Source organism: Terrapene carolina, unplaced genomic scaffold (assembly GCF_002925995.2).
Source record: "Terrapene carolina triunguis isolate 2854851 unplaced genomic scaffold, T_m_triunguis-2.0 Scaffold130, whole genome shotgun sequence".
NCBI classification, from domain to species: domain Eukaryota; kingdom Metazoa; phylum Chordata; order Testudines; family Emydidae; genus Terrapene; species Terrapene triunguis.
In genome coordinates, this window is record NW_020664481.1 from 22419253 (window position 1) to 22437985 (window position 18733).

General features: G+C 44.5%; 1 protein-coding gene across 7 annotated transcripts in view; it reads right to left on the minus strand.

Annotated features, from left to right (window-relative positions):
• Window positions 1-18733, minus strand: part of GNAO1 (G protein subunit alpha o1) — a 305692-nt gene that overhangs the window by 96291 nt on the left and 190668 nt on the right. For 2 of the 7 annotated variants that reach the window (XM_024202254.3, XM_024202255.3), the window contains exon 4: window positions 2809-2969. In XM_024202254.3, the coding sequence (XP_024058022.1) occupies window positions 2809-2969 (161 nt within the window). Of the gene's footprint in view, window positions 1-2808; window positions 2970-16399; window positions 16429-18733 lie in introns of all 7 variants that reach the window. The other 5 variants (XM_024202256.3, XM_026652809.2, XM_026652810.2 and 2 more) reach the window with 4 other exon arrangements.

Here is an 18733-nt window from a genome sequence, read left to right on the forward strand (position 1 = left end):
ACTACTCTGGCATATGAAACATATTTCTGTATGTCAACTCTGTTCTGCTACATAAATACCAGGCTACATGTTTAATACAAAGATGGGCCCAAACCAAAAGACTGTCCCCGGATCACTGCATCCAAACACCTGCAAACTTTGGGGAAGTTCAGATTCGGATCTGATTTGGAGTCAATCCTTCTCTGCATTAAAAGGAAATAATTTCTGTATGTGCTGGTGATTTAAAGCCATTATTCGCTACATTAAAAAATGAAACAAAAAAGGTGTTCAAGGGTTAAATGAAAAATATGCCTTTAAAAAAGAGATTCATTGGGTGTTAATAAGCACCAATTGAACTGTCACTTGTGTTACCATCTGGCACAGTGCACCAGGGCCTAGGGGAGGACCAGAAATGTTACAGTGTCCTTGTCCTATGACAGGATCTCTGCTTATGGCAACAGATCTGAAAATGCAAAAGACTTCATTGGGTTAGCTGTTTAAACTAAAGGTAATGCTGAATTCATAGAAACAACTCTCCAGCCACAACGAAATCCCCAGCTGGTATTATGAGAGAGGTGTGGATTTTATCTGGCTAGAGTAGCTGCAGATGGGACAACTGAAGAGAAAGAGTGAAGGCCTCTAAAGCTACTAGTTTCCTTCACTGGTGACTGATGTGCAGGAGCGCCACCAGCTTTTCTGCCGCCCTAGGCGGCGGAAGGTCCTACCCCGAAATGCCGCCCCCCACAGAGGCAGCGGACGGTCCCGCTGCCGAAATACCGCTGCGGTCGCCGCCCCCCAAATTGTAGCGCCCTTGGTGACCGCCTAGGTCGCCTAATGGGTTGCGCCGGCCCTGCTGATGTGCATGAGCGCGCCTTGCTGACCTAGAGATCTAGATCCTCCAACTTTTAGCCGAGTAGTTCCATCGTCTTCAAGAGGTGCTCCTGTGTGTAAGGGTTGCAGGATCAGTCCTTAATTCTTCTGTTCCTTCCAATCTTTAGTTCCTCCTTCTCTCTCTTTCACACTCTGTGTGTTTGTGCGTGTGTTGGAGATTTTCAAAGCACTGCAGAGGAGTTAGTCACATATCTTCCATTGAAATTAATGCTGATTGGCTGTGATTGTAATACAATCATTGCTGAAAATATAGCACAGAGATTCCCAATCTGTTGTCGGTTCACAGACCACTAGCTGATGGACTCTGCAGAGTGTGCTGGTCATTTGGTGTGGGCTACTCCCCCTTAATTCCAGCTGCTAAATAGCATTAAAAGAAGATTGAAAATACAGGAATACTTTCCTACTGGTACTTTTCCATGGAAGATATATAATATATATATGGGGGGAGGGATAGCTCAGTGGTTTGAGCATTGGCCTGCTAAACCCAGGGTTGTGAGTTCAATCCTTGAAGGGGCCATTTAGGGAACTGTGGTAAAAATCTGTCTGGGGATTGGTCCTGCTTTGAGCAGGGGGTTAGACTAGATGACCTCCTGAGGTCCCTTCCAACCCTGATATTCTATGATTCTATGATATATATATATATATAACATAAACACCAATGTTTTGGCCAGCACAGCCGTAATCAGAGAATCATGAAAGTCTGTGTTGGCAAAAATGGCTGTTTTATTGTTAGTGAAATAGATTAAATGTGAATATCCATACAATAAATATTTGGAATTGGCATAATGTTAGGGTCACCTGCTATTTATAGAATCATAGGCCTGGAAGGGACCTCCAGTCATCTAGTCCAGTCCCCTACATTCATTCTGGAGTACAAAATAATTGCATCTTGATCTGAGGATGCTGGGTCATCACATCACAATATTTGCATGTTCCCATCTTGACATGGGTAAGCGCCTGATCACACTGCATCATTATGCCGTGATACAACATAGTGAGATCAGTTGAAATCCCAACATTTTGGTGTAAAGTTCTGATCTATATTCTGGTCTCAGCCTTTATCACAGAAGCTAAACAACCCAAACAGCATCATTGATTAAGTTGCAAAATGAAGTTGTTTTAGTATCAATCATTAGGTAGAAGCCGACAGATTTAGTGTTGGATGGATAACAATTAAAGCTGGGTCCAAGCCAAAATGCATCAAATGAACACACCCAAACTCTGGGAAATTCATATCTAGATGTAGGTCCAGATTAGAAGTTTGTTGGTGGCCCTCCTATCTTCAGAATGCGGTGAACCAAGACCCTAGACTCGAACACTTGTGATCTTTGTGAAAACTTGGATCTGATTCCTAACTGTGCACCTTGAGCTCATTGTTAAGAATAATACTAATAACACAAGGAAACCAACACCACTGTAACAGCAAAGAGTTCACCTATTTTTACTATAATCTGTCTGTCTGTCTCTGAATTTCTGGGAGGCCTATCACCATAATGAGCTCTGTTAGGGAAGTGGAAATTGAATCAACTACATTGTGCTACAATTTGTCCTATTAACCAGGTAAACAAACTGTCCTGTTATCTATCAGACTGTCCAGAAGTCAACTATCCCCATGAGCGGATCCACTAGATCAGTGTGTGGAGCAACCTGCTTTGAGACATTCCCTTTATAACATCCAGATTAAGCCCTGGGGTGAGCTATTCTGGGCAAAGAGACTAGCTCCGGATAGATCAGAATTAGATCTGTATCGGAGTTCTGCATGATACGTTAATAGCTTGGACACAACACTCATCCCAATCTTTAAACAACACCTCCAATAGAGTCATTGCCAAGACATACCTGAGCATTTTAAAGGACACTTCAGACCAAAGTTTAATGAGCCCAAATGCAACATTTCGTTTCCTTCTGATATAATAACCTATGGAATGGGATACTCACTATTGGGCAGAGTCATTAAGTTGATATTCCCGGGACCGGTTGAAGCACTCCTGGATTCCAGAATCTGCCCAGAGTCTCATCATAGCTGACAGCAGCTCTGGAGAGAAGGGCTCTGTGTCCTCCATTCGACTTACTACATCACAGACCATCTTAGCATCAGCCTAGAGAGGAAAGAAGCAACAGGTCACATGAGTTGCTGAGATGTATTCTGGAACTGGAGAATTGTCCTCTCCTTGAGACTCCTAAATAATAGAGAGAGTCCTCAGCTAAGAGCCCACATGTTTCTGACTCATGTTTTAGGATTCATAGCAGAGTCATCCAGTAGAGCAGCCAGAATTAAGGCCAGAATGAGGATGTGTCAAAGAAGCCATTAGGAAGTGATGGTCTCCTAGTACATATTTGCACAATCCACATTATGCAAAGTTATGGTAGCGAAGTATGTCCAATTAGCAAATGGACCAATATGTATAATGTATGTACACCACATGGGCTATTCAGCAACACAAATAAACCGGATACAGTGCAGTTATGTATGCATGTAAATTACCAGTAAAGTGAGGTATGGGCTAGGCCAAATTCTGTTTCGTCATGTGTCACCCCACCACAGTAAAGAGGATTATAGTATGATAAGGTAAGTAAAATACAGCCTATTAGACTATTTCAGATTTGTCTACTTCTTCTTCCTCTTTCCCATGATTTCACATCAGCATATAATGACATTATTGAGAATTCATAATAATAATTACATGCTGCAGATGTACATGGTGCTGCACAATTTGGATGAAGACAGATATCCTGTCATGATGAGCTTACAGTGATGACCACAAACAAGAGGAGACACCTGCATGGTGGGGGGGAGGAGAGGGGAAGTTACTTTGAGATGGTCACTTACAACTGTGTGAACCAGCACTGACTCTTCAAGGCTTTTTGTGATGGGTACGCTAAGGGTTTCCTTCTTCTTCCTCCATTATTGATAGGCTTGGCAGAATTCAATTTTCATTCTTTTGTAATTTTGATGGATAATATTGATGTTTATTTTTAATCTTTTTTTTCAGTTTTCATCCATTTAAATGTTCACAGTTGTGCAAAATTATGGGTGTTAATCTTCCCCCACAATTTTTATTGATTTCAATTTTCATAGTTGTGGAAAATTATGGGGGGGGTGTCAGACAAGGGAGGAGGGTCAGACAATAATTATTTAATGACAGTAGATGTTGAGCTTCAAAAGGTTGCAGCTTCATAACCGTTAAAACACAAATTGTCCACATCATATGCCAAAATACACAAAGTAAATAGCCTTAAATCAAACTCAGTTCTCGAGCAGCATTTTTCTCACTTTGAATATCTATGCATGTAGATGATCATAAATGGAAATATTTTTTCATTAGTTTGTGTGTGCTGTGAAATAGACATTTATCTCCATTTACCAATAAAAATCTAATCCTTCCAAGTCTACTTTCTCATCAGCCTATTTGCTGAGTTCTTATGCTCTCTCACTACCCATCCCATCCCCCCATGTGCACACTTATCCCCACAACAGAGTTGGCAAGGAGCTACAAGGCTTTGGAAGTAAGAATTCACATAGTTCAGTGGTGGCACTGAGCAGTACAGCTGAGGCATCGATCGGGTGTACTGGTGCAGCAGATCGGAAACCACTGCTCTAAGAGAGCACTCATGCACTTACGTCCGCTTGGGTGTCGTTTGCTGCTGCTGTTCTCTGTTCTACAGTTGTCCACAGAGGCATAACTTGTTCTGTAAACGTGCCCCTGTAATCAATAGTCTAGAACAAGAACAGAGGACGCAGCACCTGCAGTTCTTCATTAACATGCAGGTTTTTATGTCCCGGCTCATATGTGTGGTCTGATCTCTTTGCCAACTGGACAGTTCCTAAAGCTGCTGGGCCAACATCTCCTACCCAGAGTGCCCTGAAACTGCTTAGGTTCACTGTCAAACTTCATCAGCTGCCTGCTTCTAAACAATAGTTCACTAATTGTCATCAATTGCCTCATCCCCCCGAAGCTGGAGCACTGAGAGGGACCCTTCTTAGCAGCACAAAAAGGGGACTGAATAGCCTAGGGGATTGGCACTGGGTTATTAGAGCTTTTCCTTGCTAGGTCACCTGTTCAGATCCAACCTATGTCAGTAGTGACCGAAAGTCATAGCCCTCCAGTGCCTGTTTGGTGGCCCAAATCTAGTTCTCAATCAACAGGTGTCACTATCCCAAAACATCCAGCCAGATTGGCAGTCTCAGCAGAGATGCTAAAGACTTCAAGAGCCCGGAGGTGCAAGTTGTATCTGGAGAGAGTGTAGGCAAAGTTTGCACTGCCTGTGATCGTATGGTACAGATCCTGTGCACATAGAGTGGAATTCAGTCTCGGGGACTGTCACCCTGACACATTTCCTGAGCACTGACATTGGTTGAAAAATAAATAAAAGATCAATACTGGGCTGCCAGGGTATCAAGCTCTGGTGAAGTCAGAATGCTTCTGACCGAGCTCTAGTGGGCTATATTAATTGATAAGATACTCTCTCTTTGGTTCCATAGCCTGGGACCCGTTTGGTAAGCAATTCCTAGATGTTCTACTGGCTGCATTCCGTAGTGTTTGCCTTGGAGACGCATGCCAACTGGCTGACTCTAACAGAGCTGAGCAAAATTTTTCAGGTGAATAGTTTTATTCGCTGAAAATTTCAGTTTCAGGTGGACCAAAACTATTAGTGGATTCAAACAGAATTTGGTGAAGAGTTTCAACCAAAGAAAAAAAAAATTGAAAGAAAAATTCAAAAAAGGCCTAAACGTTCCATTTTGACATTTTCAAAGTGAAACCTTTCAACTTTTCATTTTGAAACAATGGTTCATTTGAAAATTGAGTTACTTTTAATTTTAAAAACAACAACAAAACACCCCAAACCAAAACAAAATGTATTGTTTTGGGTCATATGAAACATTTCTTTCAACCCAAAACTAAATTTGGGGGGGCGGGGGGGTTCAGTGAGAAAAATGGAAAAATATCATTTCTGGATTGACTTGAAATTAATATTTTTTTCTGATTTATTTGGTTCAGTCACCCAACTGAAAACTCAATTATTTCCTCTGCTCTAGACTGCAAGTGAGAATAAGATTCTAGTATCACTTCCTTTTTTATGGCTGTTAAGTGTTGTCCAAAGATCATTTGGAACTCATCATGGACAATATATTCCTAAAAGCATTAAAGGTGTAATTAGCATCAGCTGGTTTAAATACCAAGAAGCTTCGCTAGGATAACAAATTGCATGGTTTCAAGACCTGGTTCATATCTGCCAAATCAGAATCCTCTGCTCACAAACTGATTTCCAGAGGGCTTCCCCATGATCTAGTTTCATGTATTTTTATTGATTTCCCTTCCCTATTTTAATAACAGGCAATTTTTCTTTATTTTTCTAAAGAAAAAGGATTTGGGTGACTTTGGCGTTCATGAAAGTGAGAGATTAGCAGCCCACGCTAGGGCCCTGCGTGGTGTAGGCGTTCAGCCACCTTCTCCTGACAATGCACTTTGCTCTCCATTTGCAACTCCCACCCTAGTCATGGGCTTCCACATTGCATCGCAGCCTTGACCTGCCACCCTCGTCCTCTATTCCAGTCCAGCATCCTACTAGCACCCTTCATGCCTAACCCATCAGACCCTGTGCTGTCACAATCCTAGATGTCTCATGAGGAGGACGCTGGACACTAGCATCATGGATGAGCAATCACAAGGAATTTTCAGCCACATTCTGGTCTCATTTACACCGGTGCAAATCTGGAGCAACTGCATTCACTTCACTGGAGGTTTTTTTCCCACTGGCCTAGCCTGGATTAGCATGTGGAACCTGGAATTTGAACTCATCTTTCCAGAGGTGTGACTAGTTAATACTTTATCCCATGGCATCAGTCCAGTTCCTCAGGAAGTTTTTCTGAAGGTTTTGGCACCCCAGAGGAATTTTCTGCAAGTAGGAAATGTCATCTGCACTTCGACAATTCCAAGTAAATGAATGCATTTTGCGTGTAATTCACCCTTGTGCAGAGAGCCAGAACAGGCTGTATGCAGCACTCAAAATAAGGCCTAAGTGGGATTTCAATAGTTAATAGGTTTTGCGCTGGCCCTCTGCATTTTTGGACAGCTGTAAATGGGTCACATTGCAGTCCATTGTGCTGAGAACAACATGCAGCAGCTGAAGGATATTTTGGAAAGTTTTGCTCTTGGTGACTAGATTGCTGAATGTTAAGACACCGAAACACAAACAATTGCAGTGAGAGCTTGTTCCGCACAGCTCTGCTGAGAAAGCTGTTCATTAGACTATATAATTAATTTCTTGCTGTGGTCTCTGGCCTCGCTGAACCTGTTGAGTGACCTTCGCTTGTAACGCTTTGCCTCAAGTGCTTAAACTGGCCCCAGGGAGAGAGTCCAGTGCCTCAGCTGCACGGTAGTTGGTTATTCCCAACACAGCTGCTGCATGAGCTGAGCTTCAGACACGGAGCATCCAAGCAGCTGGCAGGGCAGAATAACAGGATAAGGCATCTCGCAGTCAGTGATAAAGTGAGACAAGTCGCTAGGGGAAATGGATAGGAGGGGCAAGACTTCATTGCAGAGAAGTGCGGAGCCCTCAGGGCTACTAGCAGATGCAGGGCCACATCCTCAGCGGGGATAAATTGTCGTAGCTCCATTGAAGTCAATGGAACGCGGAGAATTTACACAAGAGGAGGATCTGGTCTGAGGATTTTACAATGTAATTCAAAGGGGGAAGCAAGCCGTGGCCCCTTACAGCCTGTCAGGGGTCAGGACACTCTCCTACCCGTCAGTCTTTTCTTTTCTTCAGTGTCATCAGACAAAAAAGAAACACAGGGGATGGAATTCTTTCTGATGGATGATTTTTGAAAATGATTTTAAAGAGCAGGTTAGACAAACACCTGTCAGGGATGGTCTAGATAATAACTAGATCTGCCATGAGGCAGGGGACTGGACTAGATGACCTCTTGAGGTCCCTTCCAGTCCTAATATTCTATGATTATAAACTCTCTGGACCGAAATCTCTAGGTAACTGCAGGGACGTCAGGGGAGTTACACAAGCTGTGAACCTGACCCTCCTCGTTCAAATATTGCCTGATTTAAATGCCCCAAAGACAGAAAATTCCAAACGGTGCCTTTGTTGCCAGCGTTAATTCACTACACTCGCACCTAAGGGTTTTCATGTTCTCAGAACGGTGAGAAGCTTTGTGAGTCGCGCACGATGAATTGTGCAGGCGCAGCTGAATTAAGGATGAGTGTGAAGCCCGTCAAGGGGTGTGTGGGGTGCTTTACAACCCTCCTGAGTCCCATGAGACCCCCAGCCAGCTGGGCTGGGGTCATCCAGGTAGCCCCAAGTCCCAAACCTGGTCCATTCCAAACTCCTGCAGAATTGGCAATGAAACCCAAACTTTAGACCTTAGTTCTATCTGGATGACACCAACCCCACCACGCAGTGGGAGCCAGACAGATTATTTATCACGTCCAGGGGGTGATTAGAAAGGAGGAGAGAGAGGGTGGAGTTTAATGTATCCCTCGATGACATTTCCCATTACCCTCAATGCCCAAATGATTCAGGTTTATCTTGCTGCTTCTCTCATTGGTTCAGAACTAAGGATGTGAAAGAAGGCACCTGAGATATCATGACACAGTGACTGCTATGGCAGAAGGGAAGCTGCAATTTCCCCCTCCTGCTGTAGAGTTTTACACTAGAGTCAGTAATGTGTCTCTTCACCGCAACCAAATACTTCACACCAGCGTCAAGTGACAGCCACTGAGCTACAAATCCCACTGTCATTGTTATTTATAATTTGTCCCACAGTAGTGCCCAAAGGACCGAATAAGGGACCTGGCTCCCATTGTGCTAGGCACCATGCACACCTACGACAAAAAGACCTTTGTGGTCCCTGCCTCAAAGTGCTTACCGTCACTTCTGCACAGAAGAGCACTGCAGGATAATGACTAATAACCAGACTGGGAGACACATCATCCGTGATTCAGGCGGTTTTTGTAAAAAGATGCTTGTACAACTGTGTTCCAGCAAAAAGACTGTATTTTTGGTATTTCAGATGACCACAGGGATGGGATAACAGCCGCTTTGGGTGTGGTCAGGCCGATCACGGCTCCCACTGGCCACGGTTCACTGCTCCAGGCCAATGGGGGCTGCGGGAAGCGGCGCAGGACAAGGGATTTGCTGGCAGCTGCTTCCCGCAGCCCCCATTGGCCTGGAGTGGCGAACCGTGGTCAGTGGGAGCCGCGATCGACCGGACCTGCGGACCCGGCAGGTAAACAAACCGGCCCGGCCCGACAGGGGCTTTCCCTGCACAAGTGGCGGCCCCAGTTTGAGAAGCACTGCTTTTCAAGTATGGTTCAGTAGTGAGGCCATAATGGAGCTCCCATCGGGGCTCGGCACTTCCACAACATCCCAAATGCAGAGCTCTGCCTTAAAGGCACCATACAAAGTCTTTATCTGCTGAACACATATGCTCCGTGAGCATATGCTGAGTACATACAGATTTCAGCAGTGGAGACTTAAGCTGCTGAAGACTCTAGCATTCCAGACCAGGGCTTGAAGTCTCCAGCACATAAAGTCTTTATGGGCTGGTGAAATCTCAGCACAGCTCTTGAAGACTTCAGTGCATAAAATACTATGGGCTTAATTCTTTATGCATTGAAGATTTTGTGAACATAAAGACTTCATCACAGATCACCTAGATTTGAATTTAGTAGCCACAAATATTTCTAGCCTCTTAGAATCTCCACCAATTCCAAAAATAGCGTTGGACGCATCCCCAAACCAAGACAAACGAAGAGCCTTGGTAAGTTCAGTTGATCTTGGTGGCTTGTTTCTATCCTAGAGGTCGTCTTGCTCCAACTGATATATTCATAAAGAATCCATGTAGTGCTGAGAATGTGAAATTCTTTCCCTCTTTGCAGACTTTTGTAAAAGTTACCAACACTGCCAGTAGCGAATCTACCTTGGACTGTGATTTTGTTGGCTCTCATAGCCTACGTGTGGTCAGTACTTACATGGGGGAGCACAAAGGAAAAGAGAAGAGCTGCAGGAAGTGATGGCGATCAGCTCATGTCCCTTTCCTCTCCAAGTCATTATTAAACCAGCATCACAGACTCCTGACTAGTTGTGCTCTTAAAGATTCCATTGAGCCTTCTGTAAGAGTCAGGATGCTGTAAGGCTTTGACCTGGCCAAATTCCAACTCAGTATAGTAAGTATAGTGAGTATATTTTGCCTAATTACACTGGTCTTCCAATGGTTTCTACTGGACACAGTGTTCGTCCCATTCCATCCCAAACTGTTTTGCAGAGTTGCTGTGTGCTTTCCACCTGCTGCCATGTTTCAACCCTGGAGAGGACTGCAATTCAGTGGCAGATGAGAAATGATTCCTTTTAATCAGTTTGTAACATGAGCTGGGATCCTAATGGAGGAAAGAGACTAAATATAAGTGGTTACCATGAACTCTGTGGTGTCAAAAATACCGTACCTTGCCACACTGTCCTAAATCCTGCTTGGCTTTTATGGGAAATGCTGGGGATCCTTCTGCGCCTACTCTAGGGGCTTGTGTGCCGAACTAGAGGACTTCCAGTATTTGGACTTAAGCAACCCCTGCTGTATTAGTATTTAAGAGGAGGCCTCTTACTCCAGAAAAGATGTCATTGCATAGCTGATTTATGACATGCTGCAGTAGGATATAAACTGCGGACATAAATGAACAGTGATGGCGCAGGAGAAATGGAAACAAAACAAGATTGCTGATAGGGCTCCTGTGATAGTGACTATTTGATCCTTGTAGGGGTCAGATGCCCAGATAAGAACTCAATCTATGTAGCTTAACGAAGAGAAGGTTAAGGGGTGACTTGGTTGGAGTCTCTACGTTTCTACACGGGGAACAAATATTTAATAATGGGCTCTTCAATCTAGCAGAGAAAGGTGTAACATGATCCAATGGTTGGAAGCTGAAGCTAGACAAATTCAGACTGGAAATAAGGCATAATTTTGTAACCGTGAGAGTAATTAATCATGGGAACCATTTACCAAGGATCATGGTGAATTATCGATCACTGGCCATTTTTAAAATCAAGATGGGAGGTTCTTCAAAAAGCTCTGCTCTGGGAATTATTTGGGGGGCAGTTCTCTGGCTTGGGTGATACAGGAGGTCAGATGAGATGATCACAGTGGTCCCTTTTGGCCTTGGAATCTATGAATCTAGAAGCAGTCAGGACAGGGAGGTTTTTTTTGGCACTGACTAATCAGCAGAACCTGCAGCTCTACTCCCCCCGGGGGAATTAACTTTTGGGGAGATAAAGCATCTCTCCTAGTGGCTCTGAAAGTGGAGAAAATAGAACCTCGATGGGCAACAGAAGGGGAACTGGAGCTGGAATCGTTTAATGTTTCTGCTGTACAAGTTATCCACCGGAAAAAAAAGTTTAAAAATAGTTCTTCTTTTCCTTTGAGAGTCATTTTATCAAACAAAATCTGGGTTTAAAAAGACCCAGATGTAGCAGGCAAAATAATAATATAAAAAGCCACTAAGCCTGGGCTGAAAGGGTATGGGGCCATCCGTCAATGTGTGCATTTGTTAGCTGACTTAACAAGCAATTAACGATCCAAGAGGAGAAAACGCACCTTTTTTTCCTCTCTCACTCTCCAGGACACAGCTCAAACTGTGAATGACCTTAACATCTCCAGCCCCCTCTGGGCCCAGCAGGTAGATTTTTAAATATCGCCTGGTTGACTTTTCCCCTCCCACCCCCTGCCTCCTCCCCGAGGCCTGGCTCTCCCTCTCTTCCCAAGGTGTTGGGATTGGAGCCTCCCACCATGATTTGCCATCTGTACTGAAGCGAGCAATTAAATAAAACAAAAAACCCTAACAGTTCCCATCCCACGGGGGTTTTATCTAATGAGTATCCCGGTGGTATTTCAGATATGCAGGAGCTAAAAATATACGGCGGGTCACCCATGGGACTGCTGGAGCGAGAACAAATGCACTGGGAGCTGCAGCGGTTTTTTTGCTCCCTTTCCTTCTCTGTAAGTAGAGTTTTCCAGCTGCTCCACAACTGACCCAAGGGCAGAAGCACAGGGAACTGTTAAATGCCCTTCTGTCATACCATTCAGCTGATCAGACCTCCTACCTTCCTCCTGCAGCTCCTTAGTGTCGGATGTGGGGGATTTTTTTGGGCAAAGCTGGCTTGCAAAGGTGCAAAGTTTCATTACTTTTATGTTTTATGCATTTGCTTTGTATAAGGGAAGTTAGGGCTGGCGAAAGGCACTAGACGGATAGCCCAGGAGATTAAAGTCTCCTAGTTACTCCCACGTAGGAGTTACAGCGTGGCAGAGCTCTGTCAGCTTTCTCCCATCCTGTCTACCTCAGTGCAGCTCCGGAAAGGGAAAGAGAGTTTAGCCTCTATGCCTTTCTGCACAGACAGTCATCAGGGAAACCAACTGGGACCACTAGCCTTCTCCCCTGTCTCCGGGGAGGATGGCTCTTGGCACTACACTGCTCACGGAAAGATCTCTGGGGAGGTATTGCTTCTCTCTGGCCCCCTCCCTGAAAGGCAGATATTTGTGGGGAGCCTGTTCTCACCCGCTTGGCAGGGTCTTGGGAGGCTGTGAATGTCTGCTCTTTCCTCTGTCTTCTCTGTTTCATGAGGGTGCAGGGTTGTTCAAAAGCAAACTTACACCCCAGCTGATGAACTGGAAAGGTTCTGTATGGATGGTACGAGTTAGGACTTCACAAGACAGTGAAATCCATAGACAGTGGTAAAGAAATGGTTTATTTATTTACTGGGAAGGGAATGATGTGTGTGTGTGTGGTGGACAGTGAGTACAAACTCAGTGAATAAAGAGACGGAGTAGGAACCTAACTGTAGTAGTTTAGGCTTCCCCTTTGTACCACTTTCAGCAGGTCATGTAAAGTATGTCCATTTAGTTCCTCCATTGGCAAATCTATGATTAATTTTGTCCCAGGGAATAGGTTGTTCTTGTGTTTAATGAATTCACTACATAGCTGGGTGGCACAAGCAGGCGGGATTGATCAGGTCAGTCAAATAAAATGACAGTCAAGTTTGACTCAATAAGTATTATTTTTTATCATTCAAACATGACCAAACGTAGGTCAGATTTCTCAGAGAAAGTAACTGGAGGGTAACATAAATAACCCGTAGCTATTCACCCTGTCCCAGCAGGTCAACTCCCATTGACCTTAATGGTACAGAAGTGGGTCTTATAGAACGGATTGAAATAGTTTTAATTGGATCATTTTCTGATGAAAAATGCCCTTTTCACAAAGATGAAATTTTCGGTGAGAATTTCAGTATTGCTGATAAATTTTAGGAAGATGGAGATAAGGCTCCCTGGCTGTCAGCCTGGAAGACTCTTGTCAGTTTCACTTTCTGCCCGTGAAACTGACAAAAGCTTTGCAGGAGAGCTGCCGGGCTGAGCACCCTGACTCTGCCTTGTCCCCTCCTCCTGGCTTCCGGGCTGGAAAGGCAGAGAGCCCTGACTCCCTGTCTCTCCACCTCCTTCTCAGCGCCAGAAGCTGAAGAGGCAGAAAGCATGGAGAAGATGGAGAGGTTCAGGCTCCTGAACCTCTACATTCCCCCTGCTGTGCCGGCCACCTAGGATGTTCACAGAGGTCGTGATCTAAACACAAATGGAAGAAGACTATAATGGTGTAGAACATTCTCTTTGAATCTACTTCCCTCAGAAGCCCCCTCATGGTAAATCTTTGCTTTTCTTGCAGAAGGAGAGTGTGTTGACTTGAACCCAGAACATGCTCATATTAAACTGGCTTAGAAATTTTACAAACGTCTTTTTGTCTCCCTAAATCAGCGAGTGTCGGTTTAAAGAGAAGAGGAATGGCAGGGGGTAAATGACTATGGAGAACCCCCCCCCACTAGCAGAATTAAGTTTTTTTAGCAATGCAATAAAAATCAAAAAGTCTCCAGCCAGCTGTAATAACCCAGGGTACAATGTGAAAAGAATAATGACTGAACGCAGTCTTAACACTAGCCAGGAACTGGGGATGGGCCAACTGGTTTCATAAAAATAAGGACTAACCCAAACTGGAACCGAAGTCCGAGTGCGATGCGCCTGGGTGTGTTGCCTTTGGGAACTTCAACCTGGAGCTTTTGGATATAAAAACGGGAGGCTCTGTTGCTTGAGCTAAGGAATAAGGTCCACGAACCATGGAGGCACTAGCGGACTCGTAAACCTGTGTATGTGATCTAGCCACTAGAGGGAGGCAAAGAACACCACTGACACTAAACTGGGAGGAGTGGTAGATACGCTGGAGGGTAGGTATAGGATACAGAGGGACCTAGACAAATTAGAGGATTGGGCCAAAAGAAGTCTGATGAGGTTCAACAAGGACAAGTGCAGAGTCCTGCACTTAGGACGGAAGAATCCCATGCACTGCTACAGACTAGGGACCGAATGGCTAGGCAGCAGTTCTACAGAAAAGGACCTAGGGGTTAAGGTGGACGAGAAGCTGGATATGAGTCAACAGTGTGCCCTTGTTGCCAAGAAGGCTAACGGCATTTTGGGCTGTATAAGTAGGGGCATTGCCAGCAGATCGAGGGATGTGATCATTCCCCTCTATTCGACATTGGTGAGGCCTCATCCGGAGTACTGTGTCCAGTTTTGGGCCCCACACTCCAAAAAGGATGTGAAAAAATTGGAAGGAGTCCAGTGGAGGGCAACAAAAATGATTAGGGGTCTGGAGCACATGACTTATGAAGAGAGGCTGAGGGAACTGGGATTGTTTAGTCTGCAGAAGAGAAGAATGAGGGGAGATTTGATAGCTGCTTTCAACTACCTGAAAGGGGGTTCCAAAGAGGATGGATCTAGACTGTTATCAATGGTAGCAGATGACAGAACAAGGAATAATGGTCTCAAGTTACAGTGGGGGAGGTTTAGGTTGGATATTAGGAAAAACTTTTTCACTAGGAGGGTGGTGAAGCACTGGAATGGGTTACCTAGGGAGGTGGTGGAATCTCCTTCCTTAGAGGTTTTTAAGGTCAGGCTTGACAAAGGCCTGGCTGGGATGATTTAGTTGGGGATTGGTCCTGCTTTGAGCAGGGGGTTGGACTAGATACCTCCTGAGGTCCTTTCCAACCCTGATATTCTATGATTCTAAGATGAATACCACACCTAATTGAAACGGAGAGAGGAATATAGTTAAGCAGCATGTCATTACCCAAATTACATAAATTTTGGCCAGGACACCAAGAGTTAACACTTTTTCTTGGTTACAAGTGGCAAGGAGTTCAGAATGCTGTCTTATCTGGGGGACAAATGTTTTATGCAGAAGATTTAATATTTCCAAACATGGAATTATGGAAGGTGTTCAGTAAGAGAACTGGCTGGCGATTCATGCTATTCCTCTGTATCTCTGATCCAAAAATGTGGTAATTTTTCTTAAAAGTACGTTGTGAGCTATTAGTTGCAATGAAAGGCAGGTCTGAAATACTGTCATAACTACCATCATTTCTTGTTGGCCAATAGAATTAGAATACCTGCCATAGCTGTTACCAGCAGAGTATGCACAATGATCTTTCTGAGACTGGCAGAGTGTAGAAAGGGTAGATGGGATGATGAGTGTGAGCTAACAGCTGGACTGCATGTTTGAATGACAGATAGAAACATTTCCTTGCTCACCTTGGATATCATTATACTCTGGATTGTTTAAATCCATTCTTCTCACTGCAAGGCAGTAGATGAGAGGTGGATACTTTAGAATGTCCTAAATGTGTAAAGCAAAGATTCACTTCAGCATTTTTAATCAGATGCAGATATTCCAGAGGAACATTACCACTTAGAGGGTGACATGTCACTGCTTAATACAGTATTGGAAAGTGCTCAGATACTCCAATGATGAGGGTGGCATAAAAACCTACAAGGGCAAAGAATGAGATCCTGCTAATGTGGTTCTGCTACACTCCCTCCTCCTCTGTATGACGTGGTTTTAGAATTCTTATATGCAAGATAAGAAAGTGTCTATTAAATTAAACAGCTTTGATGTGTTTATATTGGAGCAAGCGTTAAGGAATTATATGGCTTTCCATCCTGGGAGACCAGAAGGGGAATCTGCATTATTGCGTTTGCTCTGGATATTATATGCCTTGAGAAAATAAACCACTGTATTGCATTTATATAGCACCGTGCAATCCAAAGGGTCATAAAGCATTTTACAAACCACATGCACATACGGTTTAACTGTGAAGGAACCTCCTGACCACTGAAATGCAGCTAATTCTGGGGTGGATCATGGCAGCTGTTTAACAGTGCACAACACTACTACACAAAAGTTTAGGGCCTGACAGAATAGTAGATCCGTTTGAAACTAAGGTGGAATTTAGGCCAATAATTTATAAAATATAATTGCCGAAATTAGAAAATAGTTAGGACACCAGCACTAAAATCCCCAATTTTGCAAACAGCAGGATGGTTCTTTATCTTGTTGTAAAGATCACAATATCTTCAGCACCACAGTGTCTCTAGCAGCATGTTGGGGTTTGGTTCTCTATGACTCAGAGGGAAGAATCCCACGTATACTGATTCCTGAATGCCACTTGCTGCAGAATCTGTGTTCCCTTTGGGGGAATATACCAGGCCCCAAACTTCCCAGTTTGAGCGATCTGAAAAGATCACAGCTGTAGGGGCAATGCTGGGTGGGGTGAGGGTGGTATATAATAGTTATGGGAAAGGATGTAAGGAGAATGGCTGATGGTCAGCTATATGGAGAGAAATAATGGTTCTAACTGAAGGCCAACAAAGACCTTGGCAGTCCCCGGAAGCTGATTCTAGGTCCGGTATTTAAAGGAAGATGACTGCTTTTAGCCTGTACAGTTCTCATTCTTTTAGCCTTCTTAAGAACTCCCATGTTAATGATCTACCAGGCAATTGCTTATGGCTGACGGACAGGGATAACGTTGATTTTGATATGAGAGCTTCTTTATCCTATAGGAAAATGGGGCACTGTCTTTTGAAGAGAAAGGAAAATGGCACCCAGAGAGGCAGTATTCAGAATACAAAGCAACTGGATATTTAGAGAGATACTGACATTTTTTACATCTGTGGCTAAATGCCGCTCATGTATGATGATTTATAGGGCACTGTCTTCCTGCTGGGAAGCCATGCAGTGCTGGAACCTAGTAATTAGTATAATGCTCAGAGCTGGATGCTGAAAGGTGGGTACTAATATCTACTCTACAATTAATGTAACAGATTTGTCAGTGCACAGCACGGCTCTGGACAAAGTCTGTGGGTTGCTGTGGACAGCCCCTGAGAAGGCTTCATTAGCATGATCAGAAATACTTTCCCCGTTTTTTAATCCTGCTTCTGCCTGGAGATGAGGGGTGAGGGCAGTCTTCTCAGGGGACAGGGTGGAGAGAAAAGAGGGTGCTTTTTCCTTTACCCTGGCTAAATTTCAGCTCTCTACAGGAAACCATCTCTACCTCCCTCCTCTAGACTCTGTGAACTCCCCTTTCCTCCTTGAGTATCTGTAGTGCCCATCACTGAAATATCTACAACAGTAGGTTTGTGGTGAAACCTCTTACGACTTCAAAGAGGTCTCTGGCTCATGCCAAGACAAACTGACTATTTCTTTTGGGTGACTGGCCTGAGGTGATGTCACTTCCTGCAGATATTAACTCAATATGGCAAGGGACCAGTTACCAACAAGACAAAGAATGATTGCTTGGAATTTGTTTTGTCCCCCGAGCTTGGTGCCGTTGCCTGGAATGAATTCTAATTTTCATCTAGACTCAGCATACAAACTCCTCTGTTCCTCATAGTCCTGCCCTCCCTATTCACAACACTTATGGCTACACAGAAGCGCTGACATTGAGGCATCTTAGCTATTACAGCGGATGAGATTTAGCATTAAATTGCATTAAAGGGAAGCTACAAGTTAAAACTATTAATGGGTTCAAAAAGGATTAGATAAGTTGATGGAGGGCAGGTCTATCAATGGCTATTAGCCAAGATGGTCAGGGATGTATCCCCGTGCTCTGGGTGTCCCTAAACCTATGATTGCCAGAAGCTGGGATTAGATGACAGGGGAAGAATCACTGTAATTGTCCTGTTCTGTTCGTTCCCTCTGAGGCACCTGGCACTGGCTGCTAGCAGAAGACAGGTACTGGGCTAGAGGGATCCCATATGGCCATTCAAATGCACGTAAGTTAAATCTTTAAGGGGCAATTTTTCAAAGAAGGGCTCATTTTAGTCTTCATTTGTGCACACACAACTATGTTCGTGCAGCTTTTGAGCATTCCCCCTTCGGCACATCGGAGGCACAAGTTACACAAGTTATGCCTGCCCCCGGATCTGTGGGAGCACAGGCAATTCGGGGTGTGTAAAGTCTAAAAGGGGGGGGGGCATGGCTGAACACTTTGGTTCCTAAAAGCGTTTTAGGTCCCTGGGTGACCACCAGAGTGACCAAAGTAACCTCTTCTTACTCCTCCTCTGATGAGAGCAAGGGTTAGCACACGCAGAGAAATCCACCTGCCCCCCGCTGAGTTACTTCACACCCATGTCATTTAATGAGAGACGTGACCGGGTTAGTGTATGGTGTAATGGCATGGAGGTCACTCCAGTTCACCCCTTGTGGTCAGGCGTGGCACTGCAGGCGACCCCCTGCCACCAGTTCCCCTCACCTGGGGTATAAACGAGTCCAAGAGTGCCCTCTTCGGAGGGCCTCACTGAGGGAGCTGCCTGCAGGAGACTCGAAGCCTAGGTTTGCTAAATGAGCTAATCAGAGACACCAGAGGGAGCCTCAAGCAGCTGGTTCCTTATAAGAGAGCTGAGCAGTTGTTGGAGGGAGTCAGCTCTGAGCAGGACAGCTGCAAGCCGAACCCCAGGGCGGGTCGCCCCCTAAGAACTCATCAA